The 26354-nt window shown below is 36.5% G+C and overlaps 1 protein-coding gene across 1 annotated transcript in view; it reads left to right on the forward strand.

Moving 5' to 3' along the window:
- Positions 1 to 26354, forward strand: part of LOC128739170 (protein madd-4) — a 92055-nt gene that overhangs the window by 18953 nt on the left and 46748 nt on the right. The window contains exons 4-6 of the mRNA XM_053834599.1: positions 3852 to 3996; positions 4300 to 4429; positions 4515 to 4713. Of these exons, the coding sequence (XP_053690574.1) occupies positions 3852 to 3996; positions 4300 to 4429; positions 4515 to 4713 (474 nt within the window). The remainder of the gene's footprint in view (positions 1 to 3851; positions 3997 to 4299; positions 4430 to 4514; positions 4714 to 26354) is intronic.

Raw genomic sequence — 26354 nt, forward strand, 5'->3', positions numbered from 1 at the left:
CTCCTAGATAACCTAGATTTAGATAACATGTTCACTCGATTGGAAACCTGCATGGGCGAACCTGATCAACCTATCGCTGTAAGGTCGAAGTTACAGTGGACCATCTACGGACCGAAAGATTACACAGCTGTCGCGAAAAGTTTTGTCAATTTTCAGTCTACTCAACAAATCATCAATGATCGAAGAAATCCGAATTCTCCGGAGTTGCTTTGGAGATGCTAGAACCGATCAAATCGAGAACCTTGATCTGCAAGTGGCAGTGTTGGGTCCCAGAATAGCCTTTGTGGAACGGGACGGCCATTTGTTGGAGATTAGGCAGCAGTTCTTCTGGATGGACTTCTTGACGGTAGATTGGGCCAGATCAATGGAAATACAAGGAGTACTTATTAGTACAAACCGGGTGGGGTGGCACTGGGTTCCAACGGGAATGAACGTCGCAAACCAACTTACGAAGTGCACGAAAGGTCATAAAGTACGTTCGACAAGCACTTGGCTCACTGGGTCGGTGTTTCTATATCTTACTTACTTACTTACTTATATGTCCATGTCCGCCGGTCCGGAAGAACAAAGGGATGAAATCAGAGATCTCCACTGCTGACGGTTACCCGCCATGGCTTTTACCTGTCGCCAGGACAGGTTCTCGTCTACAGCCCGGATGTCGTTGGCTAGGCTGCGCCGCCATGAGCCTCTAGGTCTGCCTATTCTACGCTGTCCTTGTGAATTCCAGTCGAGTGCTTCTCTACAAACCTCGATCGCTCCTTTCCTCAAGGTGTGTCCGATCCACTTCCACCTACGTTTCGGAATTTCTGTGGCTATCGGCCGTTAATGACACCGACGATGGAGTTCCTCATTGGATACCCAGTTATCAGGCCACCAGGCACGACTGATGTATCGCAGGCACCGGTTGATGAATACCTGCAGTTTTTACGTTATCTCCGCTAAGACGCATCATGTTTCGCAGGCATACAGCAGTACGGATTTAACGTTTGAATCAAAAATTCGGGTTTTCGTACGTAAAGTGATCTGGTTTGAGCGCCAAATGTTTCGCAGACCTACAAAGGCACCCCTGGCCTTCCTGATCCGTGTGGCTATATCAGTCTTGGTACCACCCTCGGACGTTGTCTGGCTACCAAGATATCTGCCGGATAGATATCTGTTTCTATATCTGCTGGAAGCAAATTGGCCGAATTAAAGGTAGCGCGTCGGAGATTGAACTAAGAGCACATCTGCTCGTTCACGACGTGCAACTTCCCGCTCCGGAGATGGACGTCACTCGAATGAAATGGGTCCGTCCGTCCAAAATGGGTGACCGCTAGAAACGTTTAAGCGGATGAAAAGGCAAGAAGAGAGGATTTTCCCGTTCGATTATCTGGTCTCACGGACGCCACCGAAGCATAATGAAAATGAAGAGGCAGAAGTCTGGCAGAGGGGGACAGCTCAGCCGGAGACGTTTAGTAACGAGTTCAGGGTCCGGCCGAGACGTGGTCGAAAAATTCAGTTTTCTCTACTAGCTAACTCCTCTCATCGACGAGAACGGCTTTCTGCGTATGGAGGCTCGGACCGGACCGGCTGAATTCCTATTCCTGGCTTCCGATTTGCGTTTTCCGATGATTCTCCCAAAAGACCACATCGTTACCCGACAAATACCGAAAGACCGTAAACAACGAGTAGCAGCAACGATTCGTGATTCCACAGGTGGGCAGTGTTGTACCCAAAGTAGAGAAAGTTTGCATACAGTGCAAAGACACCAAACGTCGTCCATGATATCCACGGATAGTTGCACTTTCGGTACAGGAATTCACCCCTTACCTATGACCACTCTGCTTCATAGAAACCGATTACTTCGAGTCGATGACTGTTGGGCGTCCACTGTTGTGAAAAGAGATAGATGTCTTGTTCACAAGTCTGATAGTCAGAATGGTTCATCTCGAAGTAGTGCATTCTCTAACCACGCAATCGTGTTTGATGGTCATTGATGGTCAAGATCTGCCATTGGAAGCCTTCTAGGACAGAGACACAAACTTCAAGTGGGCAAGCAATGAAGAGGAGATCCAAACACGCAGCATCAACGAGGACTGCGCAAAAGACTTGACATCGGCTCGGATGAACTAGAACTTCAAGTAACTTGTTGCATTCAACATAGGCGGAGTCTGGGAGAGACTCGTTCGTTCCACAAAAGATATACTGGAGTCAATAGACGATGGAAAGTGACTGACAGAAGAAATATTGCCTACCACATTAGTCAAAGCAGCTGGAATTATAAACAGCCGTCCGTCAACGTACGTAGATCAGGAATCAGATCATTTGGAAGCTCTTATTCCCAACTAATTTCTCAGTGGAATCGGCCCAAATGAACCGCTCCACCCACCAATCATGCAGTAACTTTGCGCCATTCGTATCGCCGAATCTGAAAAAATATGATCTTGTGATTGCTAAGGGTGACAAGCGAAAGTCTTAGTCGCCAGGCCTGCATTCGAACCAACATTCCTTTGCTAAAACAAGCGACAGCGAAGCTTGCAGTGCCTGAGATGAAGGTGACACTGGACCGAACAAAGTTCACGGACCCCGTCATGTTCAGGTCAAAACCGCAGGATAGGAAGCGCTGTTTCGGACAGCTGCGCATAAATTTTTCTTTTAATAATGTTGCTCAGTATTTTTGCAAAGAATGGTAACTCATATTTTTAAAATCAATGTTTAACTAAAGCATATTAAGATGCATAGCAATAATTACTGGGAAAGTTTTCCGTTTTTAAGATACAGTGCATATAGTAGAATCACTTACATTCTTGATGACCTGTTTTAATCTGTTTGAGACAAAATTAACCAATTTCTCAAATATTCCTGTATGAATTGCTGTTCTAAAATCTTGTTTTAATTTTATTGCGAACTTAGCTCACGTTTTCACTTCTATGAATTATACTATAATAGGTGTCAATCCATTTTGAAACATCTAAAAGCTTAAATTAAAGTCATTAAAATAACAGTGCTTCATGTAGTACTAGCATCCACTGAAACATACAACTTTAAAACGATGCAACTTTGAAATGTCAATGAAATTTCTAGGTTGTGTTACTCACACACACACTCAACCAGGTTAGTCAACTTTAACAGCGTGTTTCGCTTTCACATTGAGAACTTTAAGGATTCCGAGTAAACGCAGCAAAAAACTGAGATTCAAAGTGAAAAGTGTCATTCCACTCTAAGAGCACCAACTGCTGCTGCAGCTAACTTTTGGGAAAAATTTTATCCCGAAAGTTTATAACTACTACCCTTTCGGACGATCGTATGACGGTTTTCTATTACAAGGCAGAAAGAACAAACGAGCAAAAAAAAACATCTCAAAACTTGAGGATTCCACTGCCCGCTGGTAGAAGTTTTATTACTGGTAAACGCAATGATGTTTATCAAACTGTCACTTCAAATGCCGTATAATTTCAGTTAATTGCAAAAAAACGCGATTTTCCATCTCAACAAACTAAGTAACTGCTGGATCCAGTTGCTTTAAAATTATCCCAACTCTCGAGTGAAAGTTTCCTCATGCAAATGATGTTGAATATTTCCCCAGTCAAGTGATACTCACAAATCAAACACTATGCGGTGAATATTTTTTTGCATTTTATTTTATTTATCACCACTAGAGGGAATAACCAATTAAGCTCTGTTTTATGCGTGCAAAAGATATACGATTGATGAATCGTAAATTTTTCAAACAATGTAATCATATTACGTTATATTGCTTGCAAACCGACCGTGTGGCATCAAATCAACAATTGAACACGTCAAGTCGTGCTACGAGTTTATTCAAATAAATAATTCATATCTTCATCCATCCATCCATCCATCCAAACCAGCGCGTCGGATGTGACTTGAAAATCGGTTCCACGAAGAAGATCGACGTGTGCGGCGTGTGCGGAGGCGACGGAACATCCTGCAGCCAGCCGCTCTATCAGTGGGAGATAGCACCGATGTCACTCTGCTCTGTCACCTGCGGAGGCGGTAAGTGAATTTCGATACACGATGTCCTGAGGTGTATGTCAGTGAAAGTAGGTACGCTCTAGCAACTCCAGCAACGAAACCCGAAACCCGGAACAATGTCTCCGCTGTTTGTAGCGCCGCAGTGCTCAATCGGCTTGTGTCGCTTCGGCTGTACTGAAACCGTTTCCCGGGTTGCTTGTAGCTATAGCTTGAACTTATTTTCTTATGACAGCCACTGAAAGCTAGAATTTATGTTGAACACTAGAAAATTCTCAACATTGTTGTTTGTTATTGAATTATAAATTTAACATTTTTAATTGAAAGGATACAAAATGGCAATGCCCACATGCCGGAATCGAGTGACTGGCGTTGACGTAGAGGAATCACTGTGCAACGCTTCATCCCGGCCGGAACCTACGGTAGTGCAATGCAACACCCATCTATGTCCACCGAAGTAAGTCCACCATTAGTAGTAGCCCCGCTAACATCCTCGGGAGGTAACACTGTGTAATTTACTCTCATTTCCCTCCTCTCAACAGATGGGTCACCGACGAATGGCGACCCTGTTCCAAGTCTTGCGGTGGCGGCATTCGGGAGCGCGTAGTGGTTTGCGCGGAAGAAAGCAATGGTGCTAAAAATAAGGTTCCCGACGAAGCGTGCCGGGGCGTACGACCAAAGAGCCAGGAAGCGTGCAATACTCAAGAGTGTCCCAAATGGATCACCGGAGAATGGAGTGGGGTAAGTGCGAAAGCTTCTTCTGATGATTTGTTTTAAAGGTGTGATCGATCGGGCTTTAAGCTATTTCAATGATTTTCAGAGTGCTTAAAATTGGAGTATCAATATGCATACTCATCAATAATCAGGGTGTTGGATAGAGGATCTCATTTGACGAAAATCATAATTCTATACATATGATCCAATATCAATCATTACAGAGTTATTAAACATTTTTAGTTTTCGGTTTTGTTTTTGTTCTGTTTCGGTTTCTAGCCTTAAATTAGTTTTAGTTCAAAAAGTATGCTAGCCATAGTTCAATTCTGTTATTGTCATTCGATAGCTGTGGAAATATTGTACTAAAAATTACCCTTACGCTTACCTCATGAAATTTAGTAATTTTTCAGAAGCTAAAAGCTTTGAAATAAGTATTTCTCATTGCGTTTTCATCAAATTTCTCCTGTAAAAGCGTGACAAAGTTGGTTGCTTTTATCAACTAATTTAAAGCTCGAGTATTGTTTTACAATTTTGTTCTTTGACGTGAAATGCCTATCTCTTTCAGTTTCTTTGCAATTTAATTTTAAACGTATCGTTTTAGTGTTGAATTAGTATCTGAAAACTGCACGAATTCATACAGCACGCATAGCACATCAGATCACCGCATGCGATGGCCACGGTTGACGCGTATGGATAACAACAACAATAACAGCTCCTTTTAGACGGTACACAACTTCTTAACATTTCGTTACTCGCGTCGATTTCGATTTATAGGCATGCTTAAACCTAGCAGAATTCACTCGAATACCAATGCCACTTGGTAAAAAACTTATGAAACCTTTTCCATTGTTTGAAAGATCTTGGTCTGCGGATCAACTTTGTTGAAAACAGCAATTTTCTGTTTTGCTGAATGCCGAAATATACCGAGATAAAGTTAACGGTTCACAGGCTTTGTACAAAATACAACAGCGCGAGTAACGAAGGGCTAAGTGGTGCTTCAATGACCCTCATTACCTAATTTTCCGCTCTTTTCCCTTGACACCTGGTCCCATTATGTTCCCCTGGTGTTTGGATCCCATCAACAGTTTTGTTTCATTACTTTCTCCTACCGTCCCCTTCATTGGTAGTAAAAAAAAAGTAGAAGGGTCTCAGAACACAAACGCAGGCTTGGTGTAGGACTATGAATGTAAACATGAATAGGTACAGTCCCTTCGCTCAATGTTGATAGTACGTATAAAGATATTAAATTTGAACATTATTAGGTCAAAGTGTATGCTACAATTCGATATACCTACAACAATCTATGAATTCTACTCTTTAAATATTTTAAATGATGGAACACAATTCGCTCTGCGACCAATCTGCGTTCGTGGTTCAAGACGACTTAATTTACGGTTTCCCAATTATTACCTAATTTTGATAGATTTAATGCAAGCTCTGCCTCAATATATTGTCCGTCAAGTTTAAAATCAAGCTGTAACCACCACACAGTTTCAGTGACTAGTCTTGAAATAGCGACATCGATCTACCTGGCTTCCAGCGCTTTGCATAGTCAACATTCAAAGAATAACACAAAGCTACATATTAATTAACGAACAAGACTCGCACTATTGGTTGAAAAAGTTAACACAAAAAATATACTCAACTGAATGCGGTGGTCCTTTAACCTAGAAGAAAATTGAGGTATTTAGAGCACATAAACGAACTAACTTCTCCTTCTGCCTTTCAAGCAAGCAAAAAATAAACGTTTTATCATAAACCCACTGCAGTAGAGGAGAAAAGTTATCAATCACTGGGTATTTACGTTTTCCAAACTCGCTGATTATAGCTCAATAGTAGCAGGAAAACAGCCTTTAGTTGGTGTTTTCCCAATTATTACTCAAAAAATAGCATGCATTGGATTTGTAGGTTTAAATTACGCGCTTTTGAGCCGTAATGCATAAAGATATTCGAACTGGTTCACGTGATTCATTCAAATCAGGATTTGAGTTTGAGGTTTAAAAGGGACCCTACTGTGGAAGACCGTTTGGTTATTGCTTAAGGTGTATTTAAAGATGTATTTTGTGTTTTTTGAATATCAGAATAGTGATTATTATGCTGGTGGTAGGTGGACGCGTGGATGCTCTTTAGAAAATAGTTCCTTGCTGGCGGTACGTGCCGGGAACCAACAGAGTATCGTAGAACGGATTTCAAGGATGATTTTGAAGCTTTAGGTCAATACCTAAATTGTTACGTAGCGGTTTTTGAAAATTCTAAAAATTACCAAACTGGCGATAATTTTTCCAAGAGAAAGATGTTTTGCCTTTCTACTATATAAATATATAGTATAAAGGTATAGAAATCACTCGGAAAACCGGAAATAGAAAGAAGGTCCTGCGGGCCGAATGTCATATACCATTCGACTCAGTTTCGAAAACTGAGCATTTTCTGTGTGTGTGTATGTATGTGTGTGTGTGTGTGTGTATGTGTGTGTGTGTGTGTATGTGACGCTTTTAATCTCACTCACTTTTCTCGGAGATGGCTGGACCGATTTTAATGTTCTTAGTGTCAAATGAAAGGTCTAGATGTCCCATTGGTCGCTATTGAATTTCATACTGATCGGACTTTTAGTTCAAAAGTTATGTATAAAAATACGAAAAATATGGGACTTCATTATCTCATAGGTCCCTTAACTGATTTGAACAAAATTGATTGCATATGAAAGGGGAGCCTTGCAAACCCTTAACTTCCAAATTTCATGACGATTGGACTTGTAGTTTGAAAGTTACATAAAGAAATGTGAAAAAATAGTATTTAAAACATATTTTTGTAACATATAACCATCAATTCAATGAAAAACATCACACATTTTATTAGTATTTGAAAATTACTGCTGAGATCTATCAAACGAAACCAAGTTATTTAAAATCGGACGGTTCATTCAAAAGTTATTCAAACTTTAACACTTAAGCACCGTATATTAAACCGTTAAAACGTGTGAAATCAAAACATATCAATCAAATGTTGATTGTATCCAATGTGTATAATGTATGTATGTATGTATGTATATATGTATGTATGTATGTATGTATGTATGTATGTATGTATGTATGTATGTATGTATGTATGTATGTATGTATGTATGTATGTATGTATGTATGTATGTAACTATGTATATACGTGTGTATGTGATGTCAATTTGCAATTTTTAAATTTGCATTGAAATTCAAGCAAAGTGAGAATTATGTCAATTGTCTGAAGTTATTGAAGCCTCTTAGTGGAATACGAACTCTGAAATTAGAGGAAAGAAAAAACTTTTACCGACTAAATTCCACTATTTCAAATTTATTCGCGACAGATACGTATACGCTTTGAAATAAGACACTGATGAAGCCTGCACGTCGTAGGTGAACTACGTATCTGTCGCAAATAAATATTAAATAGTGAGATTCAATCGAAAAGTTTTTTCTTTTCTTTGATTTCAGAATTCAATTGTCATTTTCTTCACTTGCTGTTGCTCACAATTGTACAAGAAAAGCAATACGCGAAGAATAGCAGTTAATTTAAGCATGTAGGTATAGTGGTGATAGGATTAAAAATACTAGTAAATTGATTTTTACAAATAAATTTATACAAATTTCAAACAAATTTTCCGCATCAATAGATGCTCTTTTCAATCAATAGATACTAGAGCTTAGAAATGCTATATGAAAAATAGGAAGTAAACGTTGCACGGTAGTAATTTTGTAAGATTTATTTTCGTTAGTGACATTTTAAAGGACAGATGTGTTATGTCATGAATCATGTTTTAATAAATAAATAAAAAATGACAAGCACTGGAAATCATATCGATCATATTTCCCATTCTCAAGCATGTTTATGGCGCAGCTTTTGCACTATTTTTCGACCTCATCTTGTTTTCCTAGCCCTCTAACATTGGATACATTGGAAAAACGATGCGATCAAGCTAATGACTATCTTTTCATGAATTACATTCAAAAGAACCTTAAGTTTTGATTTTCATGCAAAAATAATTATCTGAAGGAGCGCCAGCTAAGAAAAAGTTCAATTTTTCTTTTTCATATCTAATGCTTTAATCAGTTATTTTTTCTAATTCAGATATATTGCAAAATTCAAGCCAAGCAAACTAATAGCAAAATTTTGAGATTATTCATTTTGTTGTAGAATTCGTTTTTCTTCAAAAGCGAAGCATCATAATAATTTTTCTGAACTTTTGTTTTTCAAAGATGCTAATTTTTGAACGCATGGTATTAATATCAAAATAACAAAATATCAAAAAATCTGCTATAAACACATATTTCATATTGTCAATTCAAAACAAGTTTCGTATGTGGCTCTGAAGCCCGAAAGTTAAGGCCGTCTGTAGACCCGTTAGAGGGTTAATTTCTAATTTTCTATATATATTCATTGAAGTCTGCAAAAATTATCTTTTGTGTCTACATTATTTTTCTATAAATCACGTAAATATTATAAAACTAAATAAGGTGTTCATCAAGTAACATAAATGACGCTTACAAGTATTTACGCACCCAAGGAAAGAAAATATAATTGCTCTACGCAATACGTTGTGAATTTTACTGGCAAATGAGTATTTTGAGGAATACGGAACGGATATTTAAGAATATAGTCAAGTTAATTATAGATGTCCCTGGGAAATTAAATAATGATTATTGCGGCAGTAGAAAGGCTAGGTCACGCCGCTAGGTGGATTAATTCGGGTTTTTTCATTAAAAATCGCCAATTAGGCCATTGCAAATCATATTTAAAGTTTTTGTCTCCCCCCCCCCCCCCTTGGAAATTGGCTTGAAAAATCGGGGGGCAAAAAAATAATTTGTAGGATATGAGTCAAATTTCTTTTTATAAAATCAATTGTCTGTGGGCTCTACAGTCTGAAAAACTCGAAAATGAGTCTCCGAGTTGAATTAACGCTTCTAGCATGAAACAGAAATGGAAATTCGAACAATGGAATTTCCGAAAATCGTGTAAAAAAATTTTCCTTCGTTTTTATCTTTTTTTGAATATTTTTGCATAGAAAATAATAACGTATATATTATAAGCAAGAATAGATTCGGTTTTCACGTTTAAACCTTATATAAAAATTCTTAAAATCCATGTTTTACCTTTGTTATACTATAACAAAGGTTTAGGAATTGGTCGAAAAACACGAAATTGATCCGAGGCCCGGAGGGCCGAGCCACATATACCAATCGACAGGGTTCGACGAACTGAGCAATGTCTGTGTGTGTGTGTGTGTGTGTGTGTGTGTGTGTGTGTGTGTATGTGTGTATGTATGTGCGGAGCGCAACTTTTCTATCGCCTGTTTCTCGGAGATGGCTGAACCGATTTGTTCGCTATTACTTTTGTTTGAAAGGTATTATTACCTAGTATATCACTATTGAATTGTTTCGAGGTCCGACATTTCGTTTAAAAGTTATAAGTAAAAAAGTAAAAATTACGTGACACGATTTTCTCCGTACCCAAATGACCGATTTCAACGATCTTGGTATCGAATGAAAGCTCTTGTTAACACTAAATTTTTCGGATAAATTTTATTGAAAACAAACAATCAGTTTAAAAGTTATGCTTAAAAAACCTGTTTTGACAAGGTAATAATTATCGCCTGTTTCTTAGAAATGACTAAAGCGATTTAGACGCTATTAGTCTCATTTGACAGGTAACATAACCTAATAGATCACTATTGATTTGTTTTTTGATTGGACGTTTAATTTGAGAGTTATGATCAATTGAATACAACACATTAAAATTTACAATAATTTATAACGATTTCATCTAAGATGATTTATCTAGTTTGAATTATTTTGGCATCAAATTAGAGATTTTAATGCTACAAATATATCTGCAAAATTTCAGAAGAATCGGTTTTGCCGATCAAAAGATATTAACCCTCCAACACTCGCGCCGACTTTTGTAATTCGGTTACTCGTGCGCACAATGGTCCAAAGCCAAAAAGACATGCGCATTAGAATTTTGACTGGGAAAACTTGGTTTTAGGTTTATGGAACCTTCGGAAGAATTTCTTGAAATTGAAAGTTCTATCGTCTGGTGCAATTTAAATTTTGATTAATCCCCCTATAAGTGAAATAAAAAAATTATTTTTCTTCAGTTTCAATATAACACATTGATGTGTTCTGCAAAGTTTTAGAACATATTATTACAAGAAATTTTGTTGAATACAGTAACCTTCTATCTATTAAGCGAAGAGAGAAAAATCCTATTCATTGTATATGAATTTGTAAGATCAGAGTATTTTAGCTCTTTTTGTAATTGTTGCATTCCTTTTTCATGTATTACAAAATTGTATAAATAGTAAAAATACACAACTTTGATTAATATAGTATACCTCTATGTTTGTTTGTTTAGGTACTGTAGAACTTTGATTAAAAAAAAGCCTTAATGTTGACCCCGAATGACTCGACTACCAACAGATACATTTTAAACATTTTATATTTGCTAATTATGTTGCTGCATACAGACACCATTTTTACATATGAAGAAACGAGAGAAACTTCCAGGGCCAATCGCGGTACAACTCACATGCTGATTGCTTCGTTTCTGTGATGTCAGTTTATGCTGATCTATTTGCCCAACAATTTAAAGTATTAATGCATAATTATGACATTTTGCTCATAACAAGGTAATTGAAGAACATACGTTAGTTAAGCAGAGATTTGTAACTTTATAACAATATGGCATTCAAAAACCTACACGTGTTGTACAAAATGCAACAGCGTGAGTAATCGAAGGTTAATAGATATTGATGAAATTTATTCAAGAAAACTTTATTGATGTCAATCAAAAATAATGGCGTTACAGAAATTTATGCGTAGTTCAAAAACCTATGAACTAGACTTTTACTACGCAATGTATATGTTAAAGAATAATATTTCCTCTTATAACTTGCTTTTACTTGCACTTACTCAAATTAGAAACAACCAGCTTACCCTTACTCAGTAATTTCATGAAAAAAGGATCTATCAAAATTTATAGGTGCTGCTATTTTGTTCAAATTTTGTAAACTTATTAAATTTCCAAAAATTTAATGAAAGCCAACGCACCACGCAACGATAACCAATAGATGAATTATGTTTCGAAGACGTGTCGATTTCTATCTCAAATAGCAAGTAAGACCGTATAACAAAGGTTCCTTTCACCACTAGGTGGATTAAATCGGGTTTTTTTACTCGATTAAAAAATTCACTTTGTTTTTTTCGCCCCCACCTTCAGTGGCCGGACACCGGAAGGACAAAAACTTTATAAAATATTTGTAATGGCCCTATGAGCTCATAAAAAATTGAAAAATTATGATATAAAAAAACGGCTGCGTAACAATTTAGATAATTCATTTTTACATGCTGAAAACAAATTTCAGCCAAATCGGTTTACTAGATTCTGAGATAGACGTACCGCCAGCTAAAGAAACATGGTTTCGGGGAAAATGCGTTCAAAGTTTCGTACAGCAATGGACTTCCCTTGAGGCGACTCCACAATATTTGCCGTAAGTTTTCAACGAGATCAGATATCAAAAAATCCTTTTAGCTTGGCATTTCTGAAGGTATAAGCGTCTCGAAAATGCAAAAAAATAAAATACAAGTTTACCGACTTTCCAGAGTAGGGCCCCCCCTTAAGAAAGCATCATAGTCGCCCTGGCAAAAGTATGCATTTGGAATGGTTTGCATAATCAAAAATAAAACTACTGTCATCCTGTTACCTTACAGAAATAAAAAGATTTTCCGATTGATTGGTGCAAAAATATTGTGATCGGGAAATCACTAAGCTATTAGCGTTCAAAATCCGATCACCTTTCTAGAAAGATTTTTTTGAATGTCGCCTTATTTAGTTAAATTTTGCCGTCAGGCGTAGTCTTGCGTCAAAACTACCGTTAAATAAACTTAATTACATGTCTGACCCCATTAAAATTAAAAGTGAAGGTTATTAAAGGTGGAGGATCGTTTGGAGGGAAGAATGGTAGACTAGATGAAACTGCGAAACTTCGATATGGGGCCAAAAATATATTGCGTAGTTCAACTGCTGAGTGGGACTCTAACCCACACTCTCTCAGTTTACGCCCAAGTGTTTTGACAGTTAAACTACCAGCACACGACACCCTATATTAGATAGTCTCACGTGAGACTATCTAATATAGGGTGTCGTGTGCCAAGTAACAATGTGAGTTTAATTGTACTCTTATGGCGGTGTTCATGACCAATTTTGGTCTTAAATGCCATCATAAGAGTGTAATAAAACCCAAATTGTTACTTGAGACATCTAGTTTCGATCATTCCAAAAAAAATTATTACCGTCGACGGGTGAAGCGTATGTGTGTGCGTATGAATGGTTAGACTGGAGTTAGACGTAATCCATCTCTTGTTGCTCCTGGAGAACAAAACGAAAAAGAGCACGTGGAAAATCGTGACAAAAACTGAACGAACGAGGTAGAAAAAAGGGAAAAACGCGAGAGAGAAAAATAAGAAAAACTGGAATGAAAAAAAATAACAAAAGAAAACTCGGAGGGAAAATGGAACAAAAAAAAGATGAATGTGAAGAAAAAGGAAAAACGAGGCGAAAAAGGACAGTAAACAAAAAAGAGGGAGAACAGAAAAGAAGAAAGCTAACTGTAAAGTAGGAAAAACGATAAATAAAACAAGTAAGTCAAGAGTGAAAATGAAAACGAACTAGACATAAAGTGAGAGAAAACTGAACAGAACACAAGAAATGAAAATTTTTTGGTGAAAGAGGGGAAATAGCGGAAAGTTGAGGAGGGAGGGTATTGGTAGCTACGCTTAACCCTACCGTCCCTTCATCAATTGTCAAACCACCGTTTCAAAGAAATATTAACTATATGTATGACCGCATTTCAAGGTCAAGACATGAGATTAGTGAACAAAAAAGTAACAATGGAATGAAATAAAATGGAATAATACGGAGGCAGGAAAAATACGAAACGAGAACATAAAAATGGATAATGGAGAAAAAAAGAAAACGGAAGACAAATGAGATAAAACGTAAAACAAAACGTGACAAACAAGGAGCAAAAGCAGCACATATAAAGAGGGAGCCAAAAATTAGAAAACGGGACTGAAAGCAAGACTAGAAAACAAGAAAACGGGCTTGAAAATGATTAAAAAACATAAAAAATAGAAAAAAAAATGAGGAAAGTTGTGAAAGAAAAGGACGAAAAAAGGAATAAGAAATAAAGGGAGTGTGAAAACAGCGGACAGGAAAAAGTAAAAACAAAGGCAAAACGGAGGGAAAACGAGACAAATAAAAGGACGGAAAAAATCTTTAAAAACAAGAGAAAACGAGACAAGGCAGCAACAATGAAAACAAAAGAAACCAGAAGAGAAACGAAGAATAACGAAAGAGAAAAAAGGAGACTGATTGAGGAAAAGAGAAAAACGAAAAACCAGTAAATAAAAGGAGAAAGATGGGTCAAAATGGGAATGAGATGGAAAAATGGGACAAAAAAGAAAGAAACAAAACCAGAAAAAACTGACCACAGAAAGAGGTGAAACTGTAGAGAAAAACTAAGGCGAGACGATGGGAGATACAAAAGAAAAACCGGAGAACAAAGGGAAAAAGGGAGCAAAAACAAAATAAACATGACAAAAAAGAAGAAAAGCCGGAGCATCTAAAGAAAATTACAAATAACAATAAAAAAAGAGACAAGAAACGAAGAAAAAACGAAAGAAAGATAAGATAACTATACCGTTAGAAAAAGAACAGAAAAAAGTGGAAAAACGGGATTAGAAAAGCGAAAAACTGTAACAAAAAAGAACTAAGGGGCCAGCCATATACCACGTGGACAGCTTAGAGGGGGGTGGGGGGTACGTGATTGTCCACGCTTGTCCACGGAAGGGGGGGGGGGGGAGGTGGTATAGAAAATGTCCACGTGGACAAGCGACATTTTTGCAATAAATAGAACTTTCATTTGTGCCTTTTGAATTAATTAAAATTAGGTCACGACGTGTATTGTATTTTGCCTTACAATCAAATGCAGCTCGCCACGAAAAAGAAAATCCATTGACAACGTATTTGAAAAATAACTGGTCTTCCTAAAATGTTCACGTGGACAAAAAATGGAGGGGGGTGGGGGTTGAGTCAATGTCCACGCTCGTACACGGAGGGGGAGGGGGGTGTTGAAATTTGGCATTTTCCACGTGGTATCTGAATGGCCCCTAAACATGTGAGAGATAGAGACGATATATGTCAGTCTTTATTTCAAGTAAAACTTCTTGTCTAATTTCGTTTCCATGTCCAAACTCACAAGTCACATTCCTAGCAAAATTTGAGTACCCATTTCATGTCTAATTCCAAATGAATTTCTTAGACTAAATATAAATCCAATTTTCAATTTCGAGTATAATTTCAAGTCCAATTTAAACTTTTATTTCAAATCCAATTTCAAGTAAAACTTCAATTCTAATTTCAAATTTGAATTTTAAATTCTCTTTAAAGTTCGATTTCATATCTAATTTCGAGTAAAACTTCCAATTTAAATTGCTCCAAATTTAATTCCAATTTTAAATCTGACTTTAAGTTCAATTTGAAATAAAGCTTCAAGCTTAAATTAGTCAAAATTCAAGGCGAATTTAATGTTTGCTCCAGTTTCACCCGCAAGTTCTGAGTTTTAAACCTGATCGGCCAGTATGTTTGTGATAAGTAATATAGATTCGCCATCTTAGGACTACTCGATTTTCCAGGAGCGAAAATTCTTCTGAAAGGTCGGGACCTTTTGATTATATTTATGTGCACGCTAGTGAAAGTGAATGTAGTTTTCGATCACAAGAGATGATAAGACGATAAGTTTAGCAGCAAGTCTAACAAACGATATGAATCAACCTACTAAACGTCTCTTTGTTAGTCACATCCCTGTATTACTACATCCAATCACCACGAAGAACAAACTCTCTCGCGCTATTAAAGATAGAACTAAGGTTTCAACACTGTTAATAAAGCATAGAGTTAATTTTGAACGGCCCTATCCAGTAGGCAACAATATGCATGTATCCCATGAGCAATCCCTTAATTCATTATGACCAACAAGAGAACACAGAAAACATTAGCATTAAACTTCCCCCTCTTCTCAACGATTTACCATATTTGGCATGTTGGCCTTTAAACTGCTGCTGTCACTATTGAATTTTACCATTCTATTCTTTTCCAAGCCTTGTTTTCACCCGACGGGCAATAACACAGCTTTTCCTACCTTAGTTCTGACGTGTCGGCTATAATATTGATAAAGTTTTGGGTTGAATCCAATGACGAACTTTTCCCACACGGTCTTTCCATCGGAACAGCAGTTTTGCAGCTTCGGTCCCGCCGCCAGTCAGCCACCCAGCCAGCCAGCCCGTCCGCCACCCATTGTCATGCATATTCCATAAATCAATGAATTTCCACATTCACACCAAATTATTCAGATTGAACAAAACGATAGGATATCACAACGGCAGCTGGCAGAGCGGCACAAGCTGGCCGTTCTTGCCATCCGGTCGAAGCCCTCCCTCTTCCCCATCTTCCAAATGTGAGTACTTTCATCTTGCTCCAGGGAGATGGACGATGGTTGAGCTATAAATTTATTGTCGAAAATTTGAATAAAGTCGTAAAGAATTTTTATGAACGTCATTACAGTCCTGTGCACTCCCAGGGCGGTCGGAATTTCCAGGACGAAAGAAGCCAACTCCAATTCCAATGTTTACAAAACCCGCAAGCAACGAGCCGAATTATGAACCGTACAATCATTAAGTGTGTAGACGACTATACGTGGCTGCTTTGCTTGTTTTAAACATTCCTGAAATAGCTCGGAAGTTTTATGCCGAACTTTCCGCCGGATGCCGGCAGAAGAGAACGATAGGCTGCAGCAATATCAGCAAGGCTTACGATGCTCTACCTATGCACTGATTTGTTCTAGCAGCTGGGCCGATAGAGAGTCACACTCTGCAGGCACTCGATGCAACGGTTCGCTGGCTAGATGCAATAGTGTGCCTACGAGTTAGTTAGTTTTGCGCGGCGAATTTCACCGCTCTCGACGAAGTAGTAGTTTTTCGGATGAAAGTTTCCGAACAACAACGGTGACTCCACGAAACTTGTTCCGCAGTGCCGAGAGAAGTGAATAGTTTAGTGTCGTGTTCCGAATGCAATGCAAATATACAATCGCTTTGAGGTATGCCAGATTTTCACACTGGCTGCCGGAGATACTATTCCAGGATCGGCCCAATAAAGGGGCTTCGAGGATGTAGGTTAAATGAACTGTTTTTATGGTAGCCGGGAAGAGCTGCACTAAAGCTGTCTGCTATTAAGAACTTTGCCATTTATTGCGCTGCACAGTAATATCGAGTTTCGGGTAGGTCTTAAATTTTAAAAGCCAACTGCTAACTTCGAACAAGTTTAAAACAAGAGATCTACTAGATCGTTTCAGCGCTGGTGATAAAACAGGGCCGGGCTGGGATTCGCTTGTAAGATTCTAGAGATACTATCCTAGTCTAAAATAATTTCAGCGTAGAATTACAGGTCATCACTTTTTATAATTCTTAATCTTCCCAAATGGCCACCGGGTAAACCAGACGAAAACGAAATATAGTGCAAAACAATTGGCAGTAAAAACCTTCGTATATTGTAGATAGGTAAACATTGCTTCCATTATTAACCCATTAATGGGTTAAGTCACAGGAATCCATGTACAGCTAGTGTAGCGCAAAAAGATAAAAACACAAATAGCAAATAATATAATATTCTTCCGAAACCATCAAAACAATTAACTAACGTTCATGCTTATTCAATTAATACTATCAAACATGAATGCTGTTGCTAGAGACAAAATCGGAGAATGTAAAATTTCAAATCTTACTTCCGCTCTATTTGTTGCGTTCTATCGTATTAATGAGCTGTGCCAAAAAATTCTAGAAAATTTAAGTCTTGAAAATGAGATATTATTGGCAATAATCACACCATATACAGTTCAATCGTCTGTGTTTGGGAAGAAATCGTAGAGAAAATTACTCTGAAGAAGATTTGACGATATTTTTAAAAATAATAATAAACTACACGCAAAATAATCCACACGTTCTTTCTACGTAAAACATCACGTAAATGTCTCTATAACCCTTTAAGCCCGAGCCCTCACAATTGTGTAGGTGAGACATGACTACTTTTAAAAATTTTTCCTTTCCTTTCTAAACGTCGTACTTTTACGTATATGGTGCCAATCTCTTGTGTAAACACCGTAACTCATAAAAAAATAGAAAATAGCTGAAAAGAAGTTTTCTTTTGTATTTGGATTAATTATTGTCTAGTCTTCAAAATCTTGTGAAAACAGCAAAAAGTTTTATCTGTCGTATTTTCTTATTGGATCCGTATTTCGAAATTGCTTAGATAAAAAATTATTGGTAATAAGTATTTGTAATTGATGTAATTAAAAATTTACGAGAAATAACTTTTAAAACTTACTTATGCACATTGATTTTCATACCTACACAATTGTGTAGATTCGGCCTTATTGCATACCTACTTTAACCTTTACGTTCCCGCCGGTTCTTCAAAAATTAGTGTACTTGCCGTTACACTTTTGGCTCTTTCTTTACTATTTTTTGATCGATTTTTATACAACTTGTCTTCAAAGAACCACCTTAGATTGACCTTCAATGAAAAAATATATTAGCAAATTTTGGATCCATTTTCCCGGAGATATTCCAGATCGCAGTGGGATTATTTTTTCACGTCATAAGTAATACATAAAATAAAACGAAATTTGCTGTTGCCATCTCATTTTGAGTCAGTAAGAATGAATACATTATACTGTATAGCATTCGTTCATGCTCCACACTACGGAATTTCCGTTTAGAGTACTACCAGAACCTAAAACTGGTCATTTATAAATTGTAAAATAATAAAGAAGTGTGGCAAATGATGCATTCAACTACGGGATTTTCTAAGACCAATTCTTGGATCAACATTTGAATGTTTTTAAGCCAATCTGGACGTTCCGGTATATCTGTTGTATTAAGGTTAGTTAAAACTTAACTTGCAAAAAGTTGCGCGTATTTCCATAGCTACGTAGCGACCGTTCCGCTGCTTCAGAAGCTGAAGTCTATGAGCCTCGAAGCGATAATCTCGCTCTAAGCTAAATGAGGTCAACCCTATTCAATTCTGTGGACTTCGTTACACAAAATAATTAGGTTTTTCATGTTTTGTTTTTTCAAAGCCTAGCTTGGTATAGTCCAAAAAGGGTAAAAAATGTTAAAAATAGGGGAAAATGAGCAAAATGGGGCACAGGATGACAAACAGGAAAGCGGTGGGCACCATGCGATTCTCCGGAAAATTTTACATAAGATCACCTACATTTTATCAGCCTGCAGGCCATATCTTATTTGCATCCGTTTTTTCGGCTCGTTTATGCCCATAGTGCAATGGTATAAGATAAGGCCGAACCCTCACAATTGTGTAGGTTGCTAAATTTAGCAAACATTTATTGCAATGTGTAGAATACACTGGTTTTGGTAATTTATATTTAATTTAATTTATATTGATCCAAAAACCAAAAATATCGTAACTAAAACACTCCGTGCTTAAAGGGATAAAAAGTTACGCGATTTTCAGTTGATTGTATTAGAAATATAAAACATCTATCTGATGTTCACATAAACGCATTAGAATTCTTGCTAAGTATCTTCGGTTTAGGTTAATAGTACAGGAAAAGTTTGATGGAAAGTATTCACATCTTTTCCCTTAATTTCTACGTGAAAATTATTTTGAGTGTAATTTATTCTTCTTCGAGCACATCGATACGTTTGTCTGAAAATTGAAAAATCGATAAGGCGGGAAATGGAAAAATCAAGAAATCGAAAATCAGGAAGTCGATAAAACCACAAGTCAAGAGCCCTAGAAATCAAAAAGTTGGAAAGTCAAAAAGTCAAAAAACCAGCTAAAACATTTTAAATCGAAAATACAAAAAATTGTGAAGTCAAAAAGTTCAAAAGTTGAAAAACTGAAAAGTCCATAAGACGAAAATCCATAAAGTCGAAAGGTCAAGACGTCGAAAACACGAAAATCAACAAAAAGAATAATTAAATTAAATCGAAAAACCGACCAGTCAAAAAGTTAAAAAGACGACAAGTCGAAACGTCGAAACACAGAGAACAGATATCCATTCAGGAACAAATTTTTCGGGAATTCTTGGATAAAATTTCAAATTAAAATCACCTAATATGCTAGCGTCACCACCACTATAGTTTCCCAACTAAATGATTCTTTTGATTTGCACACTGACAACCGTTGACTCCTTTGGCGCTAGTATATATGGACTATAAGCGTTATGCTAGCGCCAGATGCTAGCTGTTGTGAGTTTAGTGTAGAATTTTATGCGCCTTTAGCGACACCATCACTATAGTTTCCCAACTAATTTGACATTAGTTTTATCCAAGTGGAGACCTTTCGCTTGGATGTCTGTTCTCTGCGGTCGAAACGTCGAAAAGTCTAGATGCAATAGTGTACCTCCGTCACAGTCACTGTTGACTGGCGTATGATTGAAAGGTCGAATATTCAAAAATTCGGAAGAAATGAAAAGTCAAGGGGGAGTCGAAAATTCGAGATCCTAAATTCCCATGAAAATTCGAAAAGTTGGAAAGTCAAAAAGCCGAGAAGTCGAAAAATTAAAATGCCGAAAAGTCAAAGTGTCGATAAATCGAATCCCGTAAATTCGAAACATCTAAAAATTGAAGTGTCGAAAAGTCAAAAAGTCGAAAGCCAAAAAACCGAAAATTCAAAAAGTGGAAATTCGATAAGATGTAGATTTGGAAAGTCGAACAGTTAAAAGGTAGAAAAGTAAAAAAGTCGTGAAGTTTAGAAGTAGACAAATCAAACTCGAAATATCAAAAAGCCAAAAAAAACAAAGAGTCGAAAAATATGAAAATCAAATATTCAATGAATCAAAACGTTGCATTCAAACAAACGATGTCATTAAATTGAAATCTCGAAAACGAAAATTTGAAAGTCAAAAAGTCGGAAGATCAAAAGAAGTATATTCAAAAAAATCGTCAGAGCAAGAAAGTCACCAATAGAAAATCCAAGAGCTAAAAAGTCTCAAAGTCGACAACTCGAGAAGTTGAAAAGTCGAAAGGTAGAAAGGTAAAAAGTAGAAATTGAGAGTCAAAAATTCATTTACGGAATAAAACAGGTCGAAGCGATTAAAAATCGAAATGTTGGAACGTCAAAAAATGGAAAACTCGAAAAGTCGAGAAAATGAAAAATCAAGTATGCGAGGAGTCGAATGCCAAAATGTCAAAAAGTCGAAACGTCGAAAGGTCTTGAAATCGAAAAGTTGAGATACAATCATGTGCCTACATCACAGTTAAAAAGTGGAAATCATAAAGTAAAAAGTCTAAAAGGTCGAAATTTTGATTAAAAAAATCGTGAAAAATTCAAAAATCTAAAACACGAAAGCTTGACAAATCGTAGAGTTGACAACCCAAAGGTGCAGAAACCGTGCAGTTGAGAAGCCGAAAATTCATAAAGAAGATAAACTTCTCAACGAAGTCTAGAAAGTCGGAAATTCGAAAAATCTAAAAATAAAAAATTAGTAATTCCTCGACATATAGCGAATTTATTTTTATTTTCGGCAATCAAAAACGAAAATTATTTATTTGACCGGATTTAGTCAAATAAAAGGGAAACCTTTCAAAACCGTTACGTTATATTAAAGTTGCTTTAAATCGAGGTTGCCTTATATCGAGGTATTACTGTAGTTGAATAATCAAAAAGCCCCATAATCGAAAACTCAAAAAGTCGAAAAGGTGAAAAATGAAGAAGTTGTGTACTCTCAAGTCTTTTCTTACAAGTTTTTTTAAGATTTTTGAATTAACTTGTTTTACGTGTTTGTGAATTAACGTGTATTTGTTTTTTAATTGCACTGAAGTTTTTTTTATACGGATTGTTTTTTTCGATTACTCAAATACGGTGCAACTTAGGGACCACTTACAAATTATGTAACGAATGTCGGACCTCCCAAATGCATTGAGTAATAAGTGAATGGTCCCTAAGTTTCCCCGTTCTTAATAATCGAAAAAACAAACTGTGTAAAAAAGTACTTGAATGTACGCGGTTTTTTACAACATTTTTCGAATTACCACGATCTTTACAGCGTTTTTTCTATGACTTTGAATTAACGCGATTTTTTACGTCGATATTTTAAACAGTTTTTATGAAAATTTTCAAATTACCGGGGTTTTTTTAAATGGTTTTCTTCTAAGCACCACGTATCCCACGTGTAAAAAAAGACTTGAGTGTAGTTGAAAAGTAAAGTAAAGTCAAAAAATCAAAAAGTTGAAAAATCGAAAAGTTAAAAAGTTAAAAAGAGCCTAAAACCCAAAAATCGAAAATTAAAATATTACAAGAAGTAAAAAACCGTAAACCTAAACATTAAAAAGTTAAAAAGAGTCGAAGCTGTGAAGGTGAAAAGTCATAAAATCTAAAAGTTAAAAGTTCAAAACGTCATGAAAAGTCTAATGCCGAAATGATGCAAAGTCGAAAAATCCAAAAGTAGAAAAGTTGAAATGTCGATAAGTCGAGATGCAATAGTGTACATAGATCACAGTTAAAAAAGTCGAAAAGTTCAGTTAACGTCATAGTTAAACGTTGAAATCGAAGGACGCAAAAGACGAGAAGCGTAAAGTCGAAAAGCCAAAGAGTCAAAAAGTTGAGGAGTTGAGAGGTCGAATAGATGAGATGTCGAAAAATTTGAGAGTGAAAATGGTAGGAAGTCTGAAAGTACAAAAGTCAATTCGTTTAAAATGTATGTGCTAAAATGTCGACAGCTAGAAAGTCGAAAAGTCGAAAAATATAAAATCAAAAATTCAAATAGTCGAAAATATAAAAAGTTAAAAAACTATAAACATCGAATATTCATGTAGTTGCAACATTGAAAACCCAAAAAGTTGAATGATCAAGCATTTAAAAAAATTATCAAAAATCAAAAGTCAAATTCGAAATCAAAATTGAAAAACTGAAAAATCGAAAAGACTAAAAGTCGAGAAGGTGGCAAGTCGAGATGTCGAGAAATAGAGAAGTCGAGAAGTTAAAAAATAAAAAAGTCGAAAATTCGAAACGCTGCGAAGAGCTAAAAGTTTAGAAGTCGAAGTGTTGGTCGAAAATCGAGAAATCAAAAAGTCAAAAAACCGAGCAGTCGAAAAATAATAAAGTTAAAAATCCAAAAAGTGGAAATCGAAAATTTAAAAATTTTAGAAACTAAAAAATTTAGAGATGAAAAGTCAAAAAACGTCTAAAAAGTGGAATGTCGAAAAGCCGAAAAATCAAAAAGTCGAAAAACAAAAAGACGTAAAATTCTAAATAACGAAAATTCATGCATAGTTGAAAAATCAAAAGTCGAAAACTCGAAAAGCTGAAAAATTGAGAGATCGAAATGTCAAAAATTAAAAAAAAAGTCAAAAATCGAAAAACTGAGGAATCGAAAAGTCAAAAAATCGACAAAGCCAAAGTATTCGAAATGTTGAAATGTCGAGAACTCGAAAATTCGAACAGTGAAAAAATCATAGAGCCGAAATGTCACAAAGTCGACAGACAAAAAATCGGAAATTCAAATAGTCGAAAAATCGAAACGTCGAAATGACGAAAATCGGTCAAGTCGAACAGTCGAAAAGAAGAAAAGTGAAAAAGTCGAAAAGTTGAAAAACCGAAATGTTAAAAATCAAGAATGACTAAGCGAGATGTCGTGAAGTGGAGAAGTCGAAAAGTCAAAAACGAAAACTCGAAAATTCAAAACGTTGCGAAAAGTCAAAAAGCCGAAAAGTTTGGTAGTCGAATAATCGAAAAGTCGAGAAATCTTCTAATCGAGAAATCAAGAAAACGAAAGCCAAAAAGTCTTAAAATCGAAAAGCCGAGCTGTCAAAAAAAAACATAAAGTTAAAAATCTAAAAAGTCGAAAGATCGAAAAGTCAAAAGTTGAAAAATCTAAGAGTTGACAAGCTAAAAGTCGAAAAATTGAAATGTCGTAAAATCGAGAAATGGAAAAGTCTTAAAGCTTAGCTTAGGTTAAGTAGTCATAAAGTGGAAAAGTCTTAAAGCCAAAAAATCGAAACGTCTAAAAATCGATGTATCGAATGTAATAAGGCCATTGCAAATTATTTTTAAAGTTTTTGTCCCCCCGCCCTTCAAAATTGGCTCTAAAAATCGGGGGGCAAAAAGGAAATTGGTAAACGTGAGTAAAATTTTTTGTATAAAATCTATTATTTGTGGATTTCACAGCCTAAAAAACTCAAAAAAAGAGTTTACGGAGTGTTAACGCTTCTGGCAAGAAACAAAAGTAAAAGTGCAAATAATGTAATTTCCGAAAATCGGCAAAAATTTTTTTTTCGGCCTTGACTCTATTTTAGAAGGTTTTTGCATGGAAAATATTAACTTATGTATGAAAAGCAAGAACAGATTCGGGTTTCACGATTGAATTTCAAGTAAAAATTCCTAAAAATCTCAATTTGTTTTGCGTGATTTAAAAAATTTCTTTGTTTTTTTTCGGCACACCCCCCCCCCCCCCCCCCCCCACCTTCAGTTGCCCAGCATGCGAAGGACAAAAACTTTAAAACATATTTGTAATGACCTAATCGAAAATTCAAATAGTTGAAAAATCGATAAGTCAAGAAGTCGAAAATTGCAAAACATGAAACGTCGAAAAATTGGAAGTCAAAAAGTTGAAGGATCGAAAATTCGAAAAGTTGAAAATCGGAAAGTTGAGTCGAGAATCGATGAATCGAGAAGTCGAAATATTAAAAGGCCGAAAAGCCGAAAAGTTAAAAAGTGAAGTAAAAGAGTCGAAAGATCTGTAGGCAAAAGATTGAAAAAATCACAAGGGTAATTCTCACTGAAACGGGACCACTACTGACACGAGGTGTTCAAATATTGGAACTTTTGCACTTAATTGGTTGAAAATGGTTAAAAATAAGAATTACACTTTGACTATCTCGAAATAGTGGACCCCTCGTTCGCCAAGGGGCCTAACAGTTTAAAAAAAAGTTGAATTTTGAGTAAACATTGAGATTTATATCATGTGATATTTCATAAACTTGCCATGAAACAACTAACAAATGGCCCGGTTCTGTAAAGAAGAAGAACAGGGCTCTCAAATGGAGTAAAAATCTTTCTAACGGCCATCTTGGATTTGGTCGCCATATTGGATTTTTTTAAAAATATCCGTTTTCGCCATGAGTCCCCCAGCCGATTTTCATTTTAAGACCACCATTACAAAGCTGAGAAAAAATGCTACAAGAAACATTCATAAAATTAGGTGTGCAATGGCATTAGCCCATTAAGCCCCACACTTTTGCCAGCAGGGTAGAAAATTGAAACTTTAAGGAAAATTTTCTTTCAGGTCAACTAAGAAAAAGCCGCTGACATGTATTTTTAATTTTGACCCTGTGTCCCGCAACACTATGTAGCGAAAACGCAATGCTGGGCGTTAGGGGTAAAGGTTGTAACATTAAATTTGAGTCCATGAAACTGTCGTTGCTGTCACTCAATTTCTCCAGATATTCCGAAGGCAAAGTTACTTTAACGATTTTATTACGCTCTTATCACAACGGCTGCTCCATCTGCCATCAGTATTTGAAGCTGCGAATTCTATGTCATGTAAACTTTTGTAATGTTTCCGGGATATTTTGAACAAGTAAAAGATAAGATTTACATTCATTTGATTAATAAAAAGCAACGACATCAAATGCAACACCGCAGCGAACGGACGAAAACAAACGTTCCCGTTGCAAATTTTGAACATCGTTTCTTCCTAGCGTTGCGTTCTCGCAACGCAAAGCTTAAAACCTATGCTAAAATTACAAAAATAATCAAAATTATGAAACAAAACTTTTTGGCAAGCAACCGTTTCTTACTAACACTGGTTAATAGGTCAGGCGTTAAAAGAGGTAAAATCGAGTTTTATGACCAGTCGATTAGATTTTTTCCAATCTTTCTTTGTTTCTCAGTGTCCAAGTTGATATCTTAAACCGGGCCTCCTCTAGAATCGAAAGAAAGTGCATTGCGTTTTTGCAACGCTGGGAGAAAATGGGTTAACTGAAAAACAACCAGTTAGCAAGGTTCACACTTTTCATATAATTATTGTGATATTTCCAAAATTTGCAATGAAACAAACTACAAACGACAGTTTTGTAAAGAGGAGAGAAAAAACCGTGGCCATGTTCTGCATCCCACGGAAATTCTCTCCAGCCAATATTCAATTGACAACACGGGATATTTTTCCACTGCACTGCACTATTTTTCCTACCACATCATATATTTGAAAATAGTTTGTTCTTGAAATGCAACACTCAATTTTGAAAGCATCCACAAATCAACCAGCAATCGTGCGAATCACTACTACCATCTCGAAACAACCTGCCCTGCCGTGGGCCCCGGTAGAAATCGGTTGTAAATGGTTCTGGCAACCGCAAAGCAGAAACTACAGCTCGTTAGCTGCTGCACGGCAGGCAGGCAGGCCTTTCAGCCGTAAAGTATGCGCTCGAAAAGTTTTGAAGTTCTGATTCACCGATTTGAATATCGTTTGCCAAGGCCAGCTACAACCGGGATAGAGAGGAGGTAAAGTTTTCCACCATCATACTGTTGTTGTTGTTGTTGTTGTTGTTGTTGGAGCGATAGTA

This window comes from Sabethes cyaneus, chromosome 3, assembly GCF_943734655.1.
Source record: "Sabethes cyaneus chromosome 3, idSabCyanKW18_F2, whole genome shotgun sequence".
In the NCBI taxonomy this organism is placed as follows: Eukaryota; Metazoa; Arthropoda; class Insecta; order Diptera; family Culicidae; genus Sabethes; species Sabethes cyaneus.